This window comes from Lepisosteus oculatus, chromosome 5 (genome assembly GCF_040954835.1).
Source record: "Lepisosteus oculatus isolate fLepOcu1 chromosome 5, fLepOcu1.hap2, whole genome shotgun sequence".
In the NCBI taxonomy this organism is placed as follows: domain Eukaryota; kingdom Metazoa; phylum Chordata; class Actinopteri; order Semionotiformes; family Lepisosteidae; genus Lepisosteus; species Lepisosteus oculatus.
In genome coordinates, this window is record NC_090700.1 from 19,391,268 (window position 1) to 19,409,735 (window position 18,468).

General features: G+C 37.4%; 1 protein-coding gene across 4 annotated transcripts; it reads left to right on the forward strand.

Annotated features, from left to right (window-relative positions):
- The first annotated feature begins 45 nt into the window (after window positions 1-45).
- Window positions 46-16,899, forward strand: usp16 (ubiquitin specific peptidase 16). Of its 4 annotated transcripts, none has more exons than XM_015342050.1 (18): window positions 46-311; window positions 767-865; window positions 4,423-4,601; window positions 6,025-6,128; window positions 7,660-7,775; window positions 8,171-8,385; window positions 8,864-8,959; window positions 9,060-9,190; window positions 10,017-10,104; window positions 10,624-10,705; window positions 10,987-11,078; window positions 11,667-11,720; window positions 12,040-12,204; window positions 12,542-13,178; window positions 13,956-14,047; window positions 14,931-15,017; window positions 15,557-15,707; window positions 16,127-16,899. In XM_015342050.1, exons 2-18 carry the CDS (start codon window positions 805-807, stop codon window positions 16,249-16,251), a joined length of 2,475 nt encoding a protein of 824 aa, XP_015197536.1. In that variant the 5' UTR covers window positions 46-311; window positions 767-804; the 3' UTR covers window positions 16,252-16,899. The 4 variants fall into 4 exon arrangements, with proteins under 4 accessions (XP_015197536.1, XP_015197535.1, XP_069046289.1 ...); XM_015342049.1 differs by having other exon boundaries at window positions 787-865; XM_069190188.1 differs by having other exon boundaries at window positions 787-865; window positions 8,174-8,385.
- The last annotated feature ends 1,569 nt before the right edge of the window (window positions 16,900-18,468 follow it).

The window sequence follows — 18,468 nt, forward strand, 5'->3', positions numbered from 1 at the left end:
GAAACACGTGCTCTGTCTATCAGTATGACCCCGGATATGGGAAGCGGCTCACGTTACACGTTACATGTATTGCTGCAAGTAAAACCATATGCTGGTCTCAGCGTAAATATACCGGTGTTTTGCTAGCTTTTGTGTTTTATTTCTGTTAGATTTAGTACAAAGGATTTGTATTTTTCTAGTTTAAGTAGTTGTCTGTCAAGATCATACAGTACTTTTATTTACCAGCAAAAGTGTACATGCGAAATCTATATACCTAGTATTGAGGTTATAGTGGGGATCTCAGTCTTACTGTGACTGATCATTTTAAGCAGGTAATGATATAAGATGTTGTAAGGTTACAAAACACTCAGTTTTCTGCTTTTGTACTTCAAATACTTATCATGTGTGTTCTACCTCGGTAATAAAGTTGATGGTATAACGAAGTGAGAAATGGGATTATCGCTGAACAGTACGAGAGCACTGTAGCTAACCCAGGAGATGATTTCTGATAATACTTCTTGTGCATGTTAAGTGATATACACATACGTCTGAATATTAGTTTCTTCTTTCTTAGAAATGTTTTTCTTGCGCAGTTATCCCATCAGACATAGTTGTAGCAGTAGACAATTTAGTTCATCCAAAATGAGTATCATAACCGTATTGCAGCATATTGTTAGAAAAAAAGTAACGAGAAACAGTATGTGATCATTGTATTGTATCGATCTCGTGAGTTATTTTGCAAATAGAGCAATCGAAAGCCAGCTTTATTTTCTTTTTAACTTTTTAGTTGTTCTTTGTCACATATAGTCACCCTGCTGGAGAGTAATGGGTAAGAAGAGAGCAAAGGAAAAACATCTCAGAGATGAAGATCCAGTTGACGTTACAGGTAAGAAAAGGAAGATAACTGCAGAGTAACTGCTACTTACATGTTCACATCTCAGTTGGATCTAAACTGTTAAACCTGTCTGTCTCTTAGAATGTTGTTGTTTCTACTAACCATAACTTTCTGATCGGTATGTTTGGTATTCTTATCTTTTAATATGTGTTGTAGGTCTGTGTTGAATCTATCTAGCTTAATTTAAATGTGTAACGCGCCTGTTTGAAACTGCAAGTACTTTTGATTCAGGCCTTTGCTTTTGTTATAGTACTGAATAGAAGGTAATTTGTACTGTTTTCCGTTAAAGATGTTTTAATTACTTTGATGGAAGTAATTTACATTATATTTTTGTAACAAAGCTAGACATTTATAGTAAACCCTTGGTGTAAAGGACTTCAGATTCAACAGACAAAATCTGCTAAAGGGGAATTACATAGGTAAAATCCAAAATTCTGATGTTCCCTGCAATAATGTTGAAATGACAGAATAAAGCAAAGTTCAAATAAATACTATATGTTTGAAATTCAAGAATATCAGCTGTGGTTTATTGTGGTAGGTTAATTGCTTGCGATAGGTTTGTGTTTCTAATGATTTAGCAAATTTTATACAGTTTGTTTATGACAGAAATAAAGAACTTGCTTATGTATATTCAAAGGCTTTATTAACAATTTTCATGGACTGCTGATTACAGTTGATAAAAAAGTCAAAAGATCCAGTAAGCATATAGTGTGTATATATACTGTATATATGTTTTTTTTCTCATATAATAGTGTGTTTTGGGGCTGAAAAAGTCATTTGTAATTTACTAGACATTCAACAATAATGGACACCCCTTCCCTGAGGGTTTGCTGTATGTTCTTAAATTTGGACCCATTTTCATGTGACATCCCTTTAAGGTTTGATAAAGATACCCCAAAGGACTTCTTCAGAATTTAGAGTGAAACATAAACCAAGGGTTACAAGTGGAAACTGTGGGCAGTGCACTTAAAATCAAGAACAAGAAGCACTTCTTTATGTAAAGACTTGTGGGAGTGACTAACAAGCTACCCAGCCATAATACTCTAGTTTCTTTGAAAAATAGAAGCAAACAATACAGATGGACCAAATAGCCTAATCTGTTTGTAACCTTTCTTATGTTCTCATGGTATGTTCTTAATTAAATCCACAGTCATTTTATCGTTAGGTTTGTTTAACTGTCTTGATTGTGAATTCACATTTGACTGTTGATATTGAGTTCATCCCTTAAAGGAGATGTCCTGTGAAATGCTGTTTGAGCAGAAATAGACATGTTTAAAATGTACACTTAAGTCGTTTTTAAAATCTTTGTATATTGAGTCTATGTGGCCCATCCTTCTTACTCAATTGTGGGTAACAAACAGGTCCCAGATTCCCTTAAAACTTTCTATTGACAGATCACAGTGTGTCAGATTCAAGACTTTGACTGCGCAATGTATAAAACTACAGTGCCTTGCAAAAGTATTCAGAGCCTTGACCAATTCTCTCATTTTACCAAATTACAAATCCTACGTTGAAATTTTGTTCTCTGTGATATTTTTATTTCAAAACATTGAAACTCAAAAGTAGTTATTTTAATGTGACATTATGTTATGTTGCCAAACATTCTTAAGAAAAAAAAACTGAAATATGCTGTTTGCATAAGTATTCAATCCCCACATTTTAATATTTTGTAGAGACACCTTTTGCCTTTTGCAGCAATAACAGCTTTAAGTCTTTTGAGGTAAGTTTGTACCAGCTTTGTGCACTGTTCAGGAGTGATTTTGGCCCATTCTTTCAGGAAGATTTGCTCCAAGTTGTTCAGGTTAGTCAGATGACGCTTGTACACCGCAATTTTCAAATAGTGCCACAGTTTTTCAATTGGATTGAGATCAGGGCTTTGACTGGGCCATTCTAAGACATTCACCTTTTTGTTTTTGAGCCACTCCAATGTTACTTTAGCTTTGTGTTTGGGTTTATTGTCCTGCTGAAAGATGAACTGTCTCCCAAGCTTCAGTTTTCTAGCAGACTGAAACAGGTTCTCTTGCAGTATTTCCCTGTATTTTGTACCATCCATTCTTCCTTCTATTTTAACAAGATGCCCGGTCCCTGCTGATGAAAAGCAGCCCCATAGCATGATGCTACCACCACCATACTTTAATGTAGGTATGGTGTTTTTTGAGGTGTGGGTAGTGTAAGATTTGCACCACACGTCGCTTAGTCTTTTAGCCAAAATTCGATCTTGGTATCATCAGACCACAAAATCTTTTCCCACATCACAAGTGGGTCACTATCATGCTTTGTGGCTAACTCCAGACATGCTTTCACATGGTTCTTTTTGAGTAATGGCTTCTTTATGCCATTCTCCCATACAGGCCATTGTTGTGCAGAGCTCTTGATATGGTTGACTGATGCACCTTTACTCCGCTCTCAGCTATTGAACTCTGTAGCTTCTTCAAAGTGATCATTGGCCTCTCTGTGGTTTCTCTCAGAAGTCTCCTTGTTTGCATAAAGAGTTTTGAGGGACGACCTTTTCTAGGCAGTGCCTGGGTGGTTTGATGTAGCTTCCACTTCCTGATAATTGAATCAACACAGCCCTCTGGGACATCCAAACACTTGGATATTGCTTTGTACCCTTTTTCTAAGTTATGCATTTTTTAAGTCATCTCTAACTTCTTTAGAATGTTCTTTAGTCTTCATTTTCACAGAAGTCCTTCAGATTCACAACCTGAATAATGATCCTTTAACTGTGGGGTGTTTATCCCAAAAAATGTGGCAGTTGTTTTAATGATTCACAGGTAGAGTCCAATTGTAAGGCAGTTGTGACCTCGTTAGGACAATTGTTTTTCACCTGTCAGAACTTCTGCATCACAGGGATTGAATACTTATACAAACAGCATAATTCAGTTGTTTTTTTTTCTTAAGAATATTTTCTAACATAAAACACCTTAAAATAATTTTGAGTTTCAGTACTTAGAAATAAAAAATATCACAGAGGACTAAATGTCAGTGTAGGATTTGTAATTCAGTAAAATGAGAGAATTGGTCAAGGGTCTGAATACTTTTGCAAGGCACTATGTATAATATATAGACTGGTATTTTCCATTCTAAATGCTTCTTCTTTTTAAAAATACACTTTTGACCTTGTCTGTGTTTTGTTGTTGATCTTAAGGTAGCCATCCATTGTGTTGTGTGAAGATTTTGAAATTATATCTCCACTTTTCATGCTGAAAGAGATCCAGTTTCTTTACCCAATCTGTGTAGGACATTCATTTAAAACCAATTTGTGTGGAATAAGAACCTGCTAATATTTTTTAAGCATTAAACTATAAAATGATGTGAAAAGTTGCTGTGGATATAATCTAAGATTAAGGAATTAGTATATTGCTGATTGAATTAGAGAATATATATATATATCTTATTACTGTGTATACAGTTTGCAGTGAAAATATGTGGCACAGGAGCTTGGCCACTTTACAAAGTTATTTTAAATAATGTTTTAAAAACGTTTATGAGGGACAAATTATTTTTATTTCAGTGAGAGTGAGAAAGTACTGAACTCTTTCTTGTAGGGCCTAATTGCAGGCACATTCGGAAAGGAATAGACAGCAGTCTGCTTAAAAAGACTGTGCAAGATGTCAATTGGAATGCCTGCCAAGACTGTAAGGGTGAGGAGATTCCTGCATCCACATCTGCGGAAGAAAACAGTGAAGGCCCGGGGATTTGGTTCTGCCTCAAATGTGGTCACCGGGTAAATATCTATGACATTAGGGACATGAATCAAAGGTGTAAACAAATTGAATTCATATACTTAACAAGATAATACTAGACAGTTTTAAAGAAGAGATCTGGTTAGCCTCAGTTATAAGATCACTTTATTTTCTATACAATTTCTTGTATTAGAAATTTGTCTTTTCCAATACCCCAACTTGCTCTCTATGAGACATACAGACAGGGAGAGAAACTTGGGGTCAGAGCTGACCCTGCAGCCATTTCTAGGGTGCCCCTGGAGCAGTTGGGGTTAGTTATTGAAGAGGCTGTAACCAATGCTGAAACGGCTTAGTGGCCAAAATATTAGGAACTCCCAATCAGACCACTTAGTGGCAGCTGATTAAACATTTGTGAGAAAGATGTAACCATATATTTTGCTGAACAGAATAAACCCAAGATTTCTTACTGAAAACCAGTGGAACTGGTAGAAATGTGTATTTCAGTAGCAGTTAACTCTTGACACTATCAACCAATGGCTTTCCTGCAAGAACAATTGGTTGCTTTTGGAGGTTCCTACTATTTTGAGTGTATTTTTAACTCCTTCCAGCATCTTTTTAGGTTGAGTCAATATTTTGACTTGCTGTAAAAAAACAATTCTACATGGACTTGTCTTCTCTGTATATTTTTAAAGTTTCATCCCCACTTTATCCTCATGAAGTTGTGGCATAGTGTGGCCTTTAGGCTCATGACTAACAGGTTGTGGGTTTGAATCCCCACTGCATGCAGACATGGCTTTCATATCCTTAAGTGAAGTTCTTTGCCCCAGTGTCTCCAGTCTACCCAGCTATATACATGGAAACGGGCATTGCTGGGGGGTAATCGCGGTGATGGACTGGAGAAACACTACAGAAATCAGAATTAGCTATTGAAGGGCTCTTCGCCTCTTTTTTTCTGTACATCAATTAAATGGGTTGAACCTACTTCTTTTGATCTCTCTTAATACTGTAGATCTCAACAATAAGAAACTGTAAGTGAATGTGATTACCTATTCAAAATTGGATTTAAACTTGAAAGTTAATTTGGTAAGGTGATTTAAAGCATATGATTTAAAGCTATAAAAGTGCTTTAAAGGAGCCACAGCACCTATGTTTAGTAGTTGTACCGGTACCTCAAAAAACAGACAATTTGCAACGGAAAGGCCAATCATAATTCACAGAAAAATTAAGGTCAGCTAGTAATTTGTTTGCTTGTTATTGGTTCTCTTTTAAAAATCTGCTAGATCTGAATAAGGTTAAACCCTTGAGAGAATTTTCATGCTTTAAAAGCATATCGGTTCTAATTAAGCTAATTAGACAGTGCACCCCAAGTCATTTTCGATCCATACTGATGGATGTTGCATCGTCAATTTCAATTATACCTACGACTCTGACTTTGTTAAGGAAGTGATTTTCTGTGTGTTAAAGGGTTGTGGAAGACACTCTGAAAATCAGCATGCCTTTAAGCACTATGAGAAGCCTCATTCAGACCCGCATTGTTTGGTGCTCAGCCCGGACACCTGGAGTGTTTGGTGAGTTGAAAAGTGAGAGAAAGCAGTTTAGTTGAATGGTAAGCATTTAAACCTGCCAAACTTTTTTGCCCTGTAATCTTCTTTATCTTATGAAGCATATTAATTAACAGTAAAATTACTTTAAGTGAAACCTCTTTTCATGCCACACTGAGCAGCTGTACTAAGTTATTTGACAGGTCCTCCGGCAGATGCAGGCAGGTTGTACATTAAACATTGTTTTCAGTGAAAATGATTAATGGATCTCCTCAACTGTTTTCAATTTTAGTTGTTCTTTTCCACTGTGCTTCGTTCTACAGCAGTTGAATTTCTGTACTTCAAGTGTAGTAAATGTTTTTTACAGCAAGCAGTGTGATATAAAGCTAACAGTGGCGATTTCTTTTTTCTTCCTCCTATCACTTCGCTTGCTTAAAGTATTTGAAAGATTTAAACATTTTTGTATCTGTGAATTGTGTTTAATACATATACGATTATATTCATTTTCAAAATATGTTCAGCAAGTGCACGCATTCCTCAACCAAGCAGTCACGTTTCACAATATACTGAGGCATTTCTCACCTTCCTCAACTGCTGCCTTTATATTCTCAATAGGGTGTAGCTTGGACTAAGAATATGTCACCCTTCACTTGGATTCAGCTCAGGTGGTGTAAATGGCTTAAGTCCTCCATTGGTGATATTAGTGAACCTGTTTAAAATATGTCACTATAAATGTTTAGAGCAGAGTATTGTCCGTACATAAAAACTTTCAAATAATGATTTTTTCTTTACATAGCCTCAGTGCTTTCATTTTTTGTACTTATTTAATAACTGTATTGTTTTATTTCGGGATACCGGAAGATTTGATTCTCCTCCCTTTTGCAGTTTCAGGAAATAAGTACACCATGGTTCAAACATGACAGAATTCTGAATGCTTAGAACAATCGGATGAATATAAAAATTGCCCTGTATTAATACTGGCTTCACCATCATCAGATATCATGTTGACGAGTTATTTAAAAAGTAGATATGATATGAATTGGCCAGCATAGTAATGCAGTGGTTAGCATTGCTGCCTCACAGTTGCTGCGGCCCTGGTTCAGTTCCTAGGGTTTTATCTGTGTAGGGTTTGTATGTTCTCCCTGGTGATAGACGGGTGTCCAGTCCAGGGTGTATCCTGCCTTGCACCTGTTGCTTGCTGGGATAGGCTCCTACTGTCATATGACTTTGTATTGGGTAAAGTAGTTAAAAAAGTTATGGATGGATACAATAAGAATTCTGTTGATATGTTTAAAAGTAGTTGCAGAGGACAAAAAGAAACATTGAAAGACAGCAGCTGTGAACATTAGACTGGGACTAATTCAGCATTGTGTTGCCAATATTCTTGTCAGTGTTTGTGCTGTGTGGAGATGAACACACACTGAAACAAGTGATATTAACAACTGTGCTAAGAACTTAATGCGAGTCAAACCTAATCTTTAATTTGTGTCGTTCCTGTGAACATTTGATAGCAGGTTTTCAGGTTAACCTGCTGTTTTGTCTGTGTATTTTGGTACAGGTGCTATATGTGTGATGATGAGGTTCAGTATTCCCGTACTGGACAACTGGCTCAGCTCGTGAACAACATTCGGAAGCAAGCCCTTTCAGAGATGACCAAGAAAACTCTGACTAAAAGTAAGTCCAGCTTTGCTTGCTTTCCTCTGTTGTCTTACAAGAATAGTGGTATTTAAAACATTAGGCATGTCTGTTCAGAAATATCACCCTAAATCATCTGTCTGCCTCATTTCCCACAAGCCAAAATTGAGCTTCTGCAGTTGATTTTTTCAGTGTCATGCTTTCATAAAATAACATAACATCACTTTATTAGCCCTATACAATTCTTTGCATAAGGAATTCGTCTTTTCGCATACTCCAGCTTGCTTTCCATGAGACACACAGACACACAGATAGGGAGAGTGCCTATCCTCTACCATTTCCCTTTACAATTTTAAGTTCAAGCCCAAATGCAGATGTGAGATCATACTTGGCATTATCCACAAGTCCACAATCTTTTTTTGTGAATCCTACAGCAGTCATAGATCTTGAAATCCCCAAGGAAACACTAAATGACACAACATCTGAGGAGAACAAGAATGGCCAGAAGAAGGACACTAAAGCAGACATCGCTGGAAAAAAAGAAGAAAAGTTGTCGCTCAAGAAGGCACCTCAGACCAATAGCAATAGTTTAGCTGTTAAAGGGCTCAGCAACCTTGGAAACACATGTTTCTTCAATGCTGTTTTACAGGTAAAATCCGTCTTCATAAAGCTATAGCAGAACAGAATGTGCCCAAGCAGGTTTGTTTGTTAATGCTGATATTCTGCACAGCTATCTCCTTGCTTTGGAGTTATTGTCTACTTACTTAATGTGGGTCTTCAAATAGTTGAAGAAAAACTTCAACAGTTATTTCACTGCTTTGTACAGCATGTGCTGGTATTTTTTCAAACATTAAGAACTCCCACTCCTTGTATAGACATCTCTGTCTTACTGGATTTTTTCACAGTTAAAAATGCCTATTTTCTCTATAGGGAGTAGAAGCCAGTATTTATACAAATGAGGTAAAATAAAAGAAAATTACAATCACTCCTTATGTAAATCCTTGGACATAGTGCTGGTTGGTATGTGTCTTGGGCATAATGTGTGCTTTAGTTCTGGGAAAAGGTTCTTGGATACCAAAATAAGTTAAAAATAATCCTTATATTGTAGTTTCAATTTATTCTAACAGAACCTTTCCCAGACTCAGTTCCTGAGACAGCTTCTCAATGAAATGAAAGATGAAAAGACTACTCTTCAAATTACACCACATCTGTCCTCTCAACTGGTATGTCACAACTGTGTGCATTGTGTTTTTTTTCTGGTTTGTACCTGACATGAATGAAAAGGCATGCCAATGATGATTGTGGAAACTGATGTATTTTTAGGAGCCCCTTGTCATCAACCTGGACAGACCTGGCTCTCTGACACTGGCGATGTGTCAGGTGCTGAATGAAATTCAAGAAACTAAGAAGGGTGTTGTTACTCCAAAAGAACTTTTCTCCCAAGTCTGTAAAAAGTAAGTTAAAAGAAGAGTGTTCTTTTTCATCTTCTCAGTCACTGAATGAAAGTGGGATAATACTTTGCTTGCTATTCAGAAGTTTACAGTATATTTTTAATGGATAAAATGTTGCAGGTTCTCTCTTCTTCAGCTTCAGTTTTTGTAGGTTAGAAAATGGGAATAAATGGATTGTGTAAGGGCGGTCATATTGTCCACTAAGCCTGTTTGCAAACCCATGGGACTGATTTGTTTATTGCAGTGGGTTTGGGGCTTATATAGTTGTGCAGTTTGACGTCTCCTGTTATGTATGGGGTCAGACCCCATATTCAATAACTATTTCAGCCAAACATTAGATGGCCTAATCCCCTATAACAAAAGATCAGTCCCTTCCTGCATAGTGTTAAATGCTTTTTAATCTCGAGTCCTGAGTAGTCACATCGTCCTAGCATTCTTGCCTTACACCGTGAGACCTGTGTACACTCTCCTCAGCAAACTCGGTGTGTGATAGGCATCATTCTCGTTGATCCGAGTCCAGATTACACTTGCCATCTCACTAATGCTTCTGAGAACCTAATCCAAACATCGCATGGTTTATCTAGTGACATCCACGGCACTGATGTCACAGGTAACAGGTTGGCTAGCAGGAGTGGTGGTGTAGGCTGGGCCAGTCTGGTGTTCAACCACTTGAGCTACACTTTCATTTTCTACCTTGCATCCTCCATCATTTGAAATGAGCAAGGATGTGTGAAGCTCATTTTTGTGGCTTGGCATCCGTTGCTCAACCACAGTTAAATGTCTACGCCACTGTAAAACATGGTAAATGGTTCTTTGCTGTGTTATCCAGGGCCGCTAGATTCAAAGGCTTTCAGCAACAAGACAGCCAGGAGCTTTTACGTTACTTATTGGATGGTATGAAGGCTGAAGAGATGAAGGTGAGTAAACCTAGGGCAGAGCTGCTTTATATGTGCAGAGGGTTCCAGGTAGTAGTGTCTTAGAATTGGTACCAAGCAAATACTTAAGACCTGTGCACTGAATCTGTGCATTTACCCATTAGAGTTGTATGGACATATCTACTCGGTGTCACTAAGAGTTTAGTATTTATTCAGTATCAGACGTTATCTGTTGCTCCTGGTAGGATGGTTTCTTCTCCAATGCCTTTTACCTCAAGTTAGAAAAGCAACAGAGTATTCTGTATTCAGCTTTATCTGATATTTGCTTTTTCAAAAGACAACAATCTTCTTGGAAGGTTCTGCAGATTGCAACTTTTATCAGTTTGCCTGTAGTACTGTTGCATACAGCTGGCACGCATCAGATTGGCAGGGACCCAAAAAAGTCACCATGTTACAAAGTTCATGTTCACTGTAAAGTCTTCATTGTTTTCAATTAAACGGTATTAAAGTAATCTTGAAACTGATGTCCTTTCATATTTTTTCGTGTTTTTTTTTCTGTAGAGAGTAAGTTCAGGAATATTGGAAGCATTAAATAATTCTGGCAAACTCATAGAGGCAGAAGAATCCAAAAAATTAGTTAAAGGTAAGCGATTACATAGCATGACAATACGTTATTGTAATTTGAATTCTCCTTTAATAGAAGTTGTGTTAATCAGTCATTTGATTAATCTGTATTTAATTTTGTATATTAATTTCCTCAAATGTGGGGGAATTTAAGTACCTCATTTAAATACCTAATTTAAATAAACATGTTAGTGACGAAGAAACTTTTGTGTTTTGCTCTAGAAATAGCTAGTTGGGTTTTACTTTGAAGCAAAGTATTTAGTCCCTGAACAGTAATGAATCGCCATTCTGTCCTCCTAGAGTATGAAAAGAATGGAGCACCTCGGAACTTTGTTGACCAAGTGTTCGGTGGAGAGCTCACAAGTACGGTTATGTGTAAGGAATGCAAAACTGTGAGTGGCAAATCTGATTTTTCCTCATTTGTGTTTGCCTAGTCTGTTGCAACTGTTTTTGATATCAAACAGCAATCTTAAAACTTATTGCTTACCAAAAGAAAAAAGGAGAAACTAAATAAATCAGGAATTTACATCCAAACCAATGTGAAGTATGACACGTTTATGCTTCAGACTGTATGATACTGATCTTGTATAAACCTTTCTTTGTCCGCTGCTTAAACCAATGTACTGTTTTTTTCCTTATCTTAGGTTCTTATATGGAACTGTTTAATAGATTCGAAACATAAACATGACTTTTCTGCAGCTATTGCATAGCATTCAGTTTAAAACTTTTAAAGCAGCACTGTAAGGATTCTGGTTTCTCTATTATTTGGGTGATACTTTTATCTAAAGCAATGAATTTACAATTATTCTTTACATATGTATGGTGATCGTTTATGCAGCTGGACTTCCAAGTTGGATATGATAGTGTCAGCAGGATACTTTGCTAATGGTGTCTCCTCCAGGTATTCAAACCAATGACCATTCCAGTACCTTAACCACTACTCCACACAGCCACCCCATTCAAGTTGCTCTGTTTTCCAGGTCTCTCTAGTCACTGAGATGTTCTTGGATCTGTCTCTCCCTGTTTCAGATGAGGTAATAATTCCTTTACAAAGTGTTGTTTAAAATGATGGGAAATAATCTAGTGGTGCTGAAATCTGCATCTGTTATTTCAGTGTTTTCATTTTTCTCTCACCAATAGAGTTATATTCAGAATTCTGGTACATGTGACAGACATGGAAAAACAGATTGGAGAACAAATAATGAGCTTCATACACACATTACTGTATCTGTTCTGTACATGTTACTGCACACAGTATTATACATTACAATGAAGTAGTCTCATATACAAAAATATTTTTTCTTGTCCACCCAGTGGTTTTCCTGTTTTTTTCCATGTTCTGTCCTTTTCAAGGCTTATAGGAAGAAGTCCACAAAGAAAGTGGTGAGAAGGACCAGTGATAATGAGGAAGGTGATTCTAAGAAGACTTCTGTGTCTCCTGCTGAAATTGAGGAACTTCCCTCTGGCAGCAAATATCAGCAAAAGAAAGCAAAGAAACAAGCAAAGAAGCAAGCAAAGGTAGAAGAGTCACGTTGGGTGGTGTTCTGTTTTTTATAAACATTTACAGTTTGCGAAATCTTTTAATTTTTCATATTGTGCTCAAGCACAACCTGTATACTTCAAGGGGGAACTGCAGTCACAATTTCTGAGACCAGTTATTAAATCTCGATAACAAAATAAATTGATTGACAGTATCACAAGTACCTGCAAACTTGAATTAGATGAAGCGGTTAAAAAATTGATGGATAGAGGTATAAACAATTTATGCAGTATAAACCAATGCATCTATGAAAATCACATTATTGTACAATACGATGCAAATTTTGAAATAGCTTGACATGCATTTTGCTTCCAGATCCAAAGGCGTCAACAAAAACAGGCAGGGAAGCTGGGACTTGGCTCCACATCAAGTCAGGACATAGAGCATGTTAATGGGGACGAGTCGGCAGCACAGGAGGAGATAGATCAGTCCGAACTGGGAGCCACAACACAAGGAGAAGCGTGTTTGGAAAGCAGCGAACCGAATAACGCGCCGCCAAGCAACTCGCAGAACAGCAAACAGCCAGACCACTGCGATGAGGAAACCCACTCGGGAGAGGAAGCACAGCCTGAAGATTGTGAACCTTCGGAATCTTGTAGTGACAACCGCTTCAAAGCCCTGGATAACAAGGAGGGCTTAGGGGAAGATGAACTTGTTAAGGATATGAATTCCCTTACCATAAACGAAGATTTCATATCTCCTGATGACATAGACTTCGAAATCGATAGCTGCGGCGATGCAGTAGACACGAAGGCATACACTGTGGTGGACCAAGACCCAGAACTGGCTTTCACCACTCTTGCGGACCGAGAGGCCCCGGGGAAACAGGACTGCTCTGTCCAGTCCTGCTTGTACCAGTTTACCGAAGTGGAACACCTCACCACCAACAACAGCCTGCAGTGCGTTACTTGTACGCAGCACAAAAACAAGGGGTCCAGATCTTCCTCGGATGGTATTGTTGTTGTTGTTGTTGTTTTTTTAATACATTTCACAATATCGCAAAGTAAAACATGAAGGTACTGTAGGGTAGCTCCATTGTTTGAGGTCCAAAGCATCCTTTGGCTTTGATTTAATCTCTGAGCTTAATTATTTAACTGAATCAGAAGTCAAACTGCCTACTATTATGTCTTTATTTGTTTCCAGTTTAAAAGTACCTGGCTCCTGAGGAGTGGAGGTGCCCCATACCCACTGTAGGGGTTTGCAAAAGAACTTGCTTTTGTAAATTAGCAATATTTGCTTGTCCCTCAGGCTTTTGTGTAGATGAAAAATCGATTAGAATGTGTTTGACAAAGTTCCTGAAAATCAAAGCTATGTAATTCTAACTGTTTAACAGTTTGTAATTTAACATTTGCACCGGCAATTAAATTATTATTCTAAAATGATATGCCTTTCTAAAAAGATCACCTTGGTCTAAGGCTAAAATCTAGTGCTCCTTTTCTGATTTTACTCCTGATGTGCAGACTAGTCCTACATCTAGACATTTTGATCTGCTAGGCTTGGCAGAGGGTGACAAGCGTGTTCTTTGGTTTTTCTCTTTGTAAGGAAGGTGAACTGGCAGCCTTGTAGTGTTTTTTCTCCACACAGTGCAAGTCTTAGTGGCTTTAGACCAGGAGCAGAGCACAGCACCAGTCTGATTTGAGTCGCTTCAAAATGAAATGAAAGCACTACTTCCAAAAGCAAATATCTAATTGTGCTAATCTGATGCTTCTTTTGAATCCCTGCTGGCCAGGCGAGAAGTGTGTATATACCGATGCCCTAAAGCAGATGCTCATCTCTTTGCCTCCACCAGTGCTTACTCTTCATTTAAAACGATTCCAGCAGGTAAAGTTTCACCCTTTATTTTAATCTGCTCCGGTGAGCGTAGCATTAGGTTATTAGGAAGATGTTGTGCTGAAACCTTTGGTTTTGTTGCATTGTGATTGTCTTCTTTTTGTGTTTTACTTAAAATTGAATTGAACCTGTCGAGGTTTTATAAGAACAGTTTCAAACGCGAGGACAGGCCTTTGGCCTCATCTCTCGATTTTTCGGTTTTTCAGTAACTAATTGATCCAGTGACCTCAATCTGCCATTTCTTTGAAAGAAGTGAAATGAACAATGTGGCTGGGCTGCTTGTTGTCCCACAACCCCTGTGCCTCATGTTGTTAGTATTAAATGCTTTGTAAAAGAAAAAAAAAAACATTAAAAGTAAATGTAAGATCTAAAGCACCCTGCATCTTTCATAAATCAATTACACACATCTTTTATTCTTTATATAAAGAATAATATAGAACATGTAGTCCTGTCCTTTTTTTAAATTATTTAAATGGACAACATGATTAATCCAAATCATGTCAGTTATAGTTCATTTATAAGCATTGCAATATTTAATATTCTGACACTGTGGCCAGGAACCGGAGTTCTATCAGTACAGAACATTTAGAACAAAAGGACCTATAATGTAAAAGCATTTGCCACCAGTTTGGTGTTATCATTAATTAAAACTGACTTTAACATCATATCTATAAAATAGGCAGTTTATTGCTACTTACTGTATTGTCTCTTTACTTTTGTTTTAATCCTTGGAAATAGCAAATATGTGATATTTCTGAATGCAGATCAATATGACATGAACCAGATAAAAGGTGATCTAAACACATATTCCAAGCTGTCAGTTTAGGCTGCATCTACAACACGTTATTTATTGTCTCTTGTCTTTTTATTCTAGGTTGGATACAGTGTGTGTAAAGTGAATAGACATGTAATTTTTCCTCAAGTCCTAGACTTGGCCCCTTTCTGCACTACAAACTGCAAGGTAACTTTTTTTTAATTGAAGTTTTTTAGACTGTATTATAGCCTTGGAAAAAGTCCTGAGGCAATGCGCACATGCTCCATCAAAACCCACCTGTACAGCCATTTGCCACTTGACACCTCACAAGTCACCCAGCATCCCAACAGGAGAGTGAAAACTGAGTGGATAGGAGGCACATCTCTCCCCAACATCACAGTGAACCCATAGGCAACTGATCAGTAACTAATGGCAAGTCAGCAGGAGGTGCTGTTTACCAGACTACTGAGGTGGCCAGCAGACTAATCCCAGACCGACCATCACCGAACTCAATTGCATGTCTCTGGAATCCTGGTCAAAATTGGCTCGAGCTAGGGACTCCTGGACTTTAGATGTCAATCCACTTTCATGGTGAGCACCTTCAGTGACTGAGCCACTCAGAACCACCTCAACATAACCTTTAAAATATCTTACCAGAAAAAGGAATTGTGGGAAATCTGAATGCTGCACCATATGTGTTTGAAAATCTTAAACAGAATATATTTCACCTTTGTGTTTCTTTACAGAACGTACCTGAAGGAGAGAAAAAAGTGCTGTACCGTCTCTATGGAATAGTGGAACACAGTGGCACAATGAGGTCGGGCCATTACACAGCTTATGTCAAAGTTCGACCAAACAACTGTCTTACTAATCAGCTCAATGGACTTACGCCTCAAGGTATGTATTAGAACATGTATAATTCCAGTTAAACCATCTACAGGGGCAATGCTGTTTTTCAGCTATCTTTTTAAAATATTTAAGGGTACAAACACAGTGGGCCATTGACTCTTATTTGTCTCACAGTGACACGTGGTCCTGTTTGACTCATTGTTCATGCTTTTTACCAGCAGGTTTTAGAGTTGTCTTCTCCTGTTGTAAGATGTTTTTTTTGCAGAAAGAAAGCATCTTTGATTGGATTTGGGGTTACAAGAATTTAATATGAAGTTACTTTCATTTACTATGTTCAAGACTCTGATAAAGAGTTGTCAGAATTTACTGCACTTTTGCACCATGCAACTGGATGTGGATTATCATGATTGTGAGGACAGTCTTGCAAGAAATACTAACTCAAATACTAAAATCTTTTTTTTTCCTAGCAAGTGATAGTGAATCAGTGAAAGGATCGTGGTTCCACATAAGTGATACAAGCGTCCAAGCCGTACCTGAAACCAAGGTGCTGAACTCACAGGCCTACCTTCTCTTCTACGAGAGGATTCTGTAACTGACAATTTGGAAACACCAAAAAACTGACCCTCAGCTGCTTTGGAAACTGCTGTGTTGCCTGGAAGAACAATACAGTATACCGTTTCTTGGATATTTAAATAACCAATAATCCCATAAAAAATGCAAAATGTTTAATTCTATTAAAATTAGCAATAAAATTATTTAATGTATTTTCCTGCTTCTGAATCCCTAATTCACAGCACTTTGTAGAATGTATGTTGTGTGTGGTGTTATGGTAGATGCATTCCCAGAGTCCACCACTGGGGGGAACCAGTTCATTGTTATAGCAATAAAAACCTCACTAGCGTCTTATAAGCAATCCTGGAAAGAAAATGTGTCACAAGTCGTACATTAGTAACCTGTGATCCCAGGTGGCGAATTCTGCAAACAGCACATTCAGCTTGACGTCATGTGTATGTGTATTTGTTACATTGCAGTGAAAGGACTATGTATGTTGTGGAATACATCAAGTAATTTTATTGCTTAACTCTAAGAACTCTAGGAGCTAAAATAATGTACTGAAAAGCAGTAAACTTGAATTGACTGAAAATATTTCAGATAAACTTAATTTGTATGCAATACAAGATTTATTTCTGTAACCTTTTATATTATATTGCAAAAACAATTAAAAAGTATTTTTATTTTATACATTGTGAATTGTGATTGTTTTTCCCTAAAGCTATGAATTTTGTGAAATTTTACTTCTTTTGATTGACATTGAGCAGGTGTATGGAGAAAATCACTCTTACCTTGGATTCTGTAGAATCCGTGACCACAGATTTCTGGCATAAAATACAAGGTGGAGCGCTTTTACACTGCAGAACTGCTATTAAAAAGATTACAAAATCTATTCCAGAATGGGTGTGTCACAATGACATGGCTGTCTGCTACCTTGACGTTATTTAATCCAAAGAACAGGTCACCTTCTGAGTGGAGTTTGCATGTTCCTTGTGTGCGTGCACTTGGAATTCTTTCACTCTTCCACAGACATGCTGGCTAAGTAAAGTTATGTATCTTAATAGTCCATGTATGCTTGTGAGGATGTGCCCTGCAATAGACTGGTGTCTTATTCAGAGTGTAACCCTGCCTTGCCCTCCCAGAATGGGTTCCAGGTTGTTACAATACTAACCAGGACTTTATATATGTATATAGTGTTAAAACTTTTCACACTTGTTTCTTCTGTGTCTTTTTATAAACAAGCTTATAAATGGTTTGTAAGTTTTTAACTTTGTTCTGGTGCCTTTCTAACACACCAATTGTATTTATTTTTTTCAGTCACCTCCTGAAGTAATTGTGTGTAAAGAATGGGTTTTTCTAAGCAACTCATCTAGCAAACATTAAACAAGAACAATAGATTCCTGTAAACAAGATTCTTCTGTCTTTGCTGACGCATGTACAGTATACCTTAACAGTTCAAGTGGATTCATCTAGGCAAGTTTCTTTTGTCTCCATCTCATTCCTGATCACATAGTCAAAAGAGCTACAAATCTGAATCTATTCCATGAGTAACTAACTTTATGGTTTCAGTTCTACTCCAAAAAGCATTATTCCAAGTATTCCTCAAAGCAGCGTGACTCCCAATAGTCACTTTATTCCATTCATATCCCACATTGGATGTAGCTAGAAGCAAAAACACAATTGGTGGTAATAGGTAGCAGTATCATATTTAAAGTAGCTTGCTTTTCATACTGTAACACTAGGTACAGCAGAGTACACCTACAATACAGTGCTGAAGAGCAGCGCAATGGCAGGATGTTTTCTCTGTATGTGGGATGACCCACCTCATGCCAGACTTCCAACTGTGGAAAGATTACAGGTATTCTAGAGGAGATCATTTCATGTGGAGTTCATTCAAGTAAACAGTAAAAGGTTCTTTAAAAAGGTGGCTCAACAGTGACACTTGAATTATTAGTTCAACTACTTCCAACAGCATAACCTATTCTGACTTTGAGTCAACATCAGATAGATTTTAATGTCTCAGTTCTAGCCAGATGGGACTCTGATAAGAACTATAGCAAAATATAGCTAATTTACTAATATAAAGTTAGTTTCTTTTCAGCATGGAATAAACCTTTACTTGTTCCTTTAAAGCTTACGCATGCTGATGCAGCTACCTTTTTTTTTAGAAATGTAGATCTTTTATTTCAATTTAAATGTGAAATTGCACTGGAATGCAATGCATAAAGTGAAATCTATTTAAACTTTACTTCGGTCT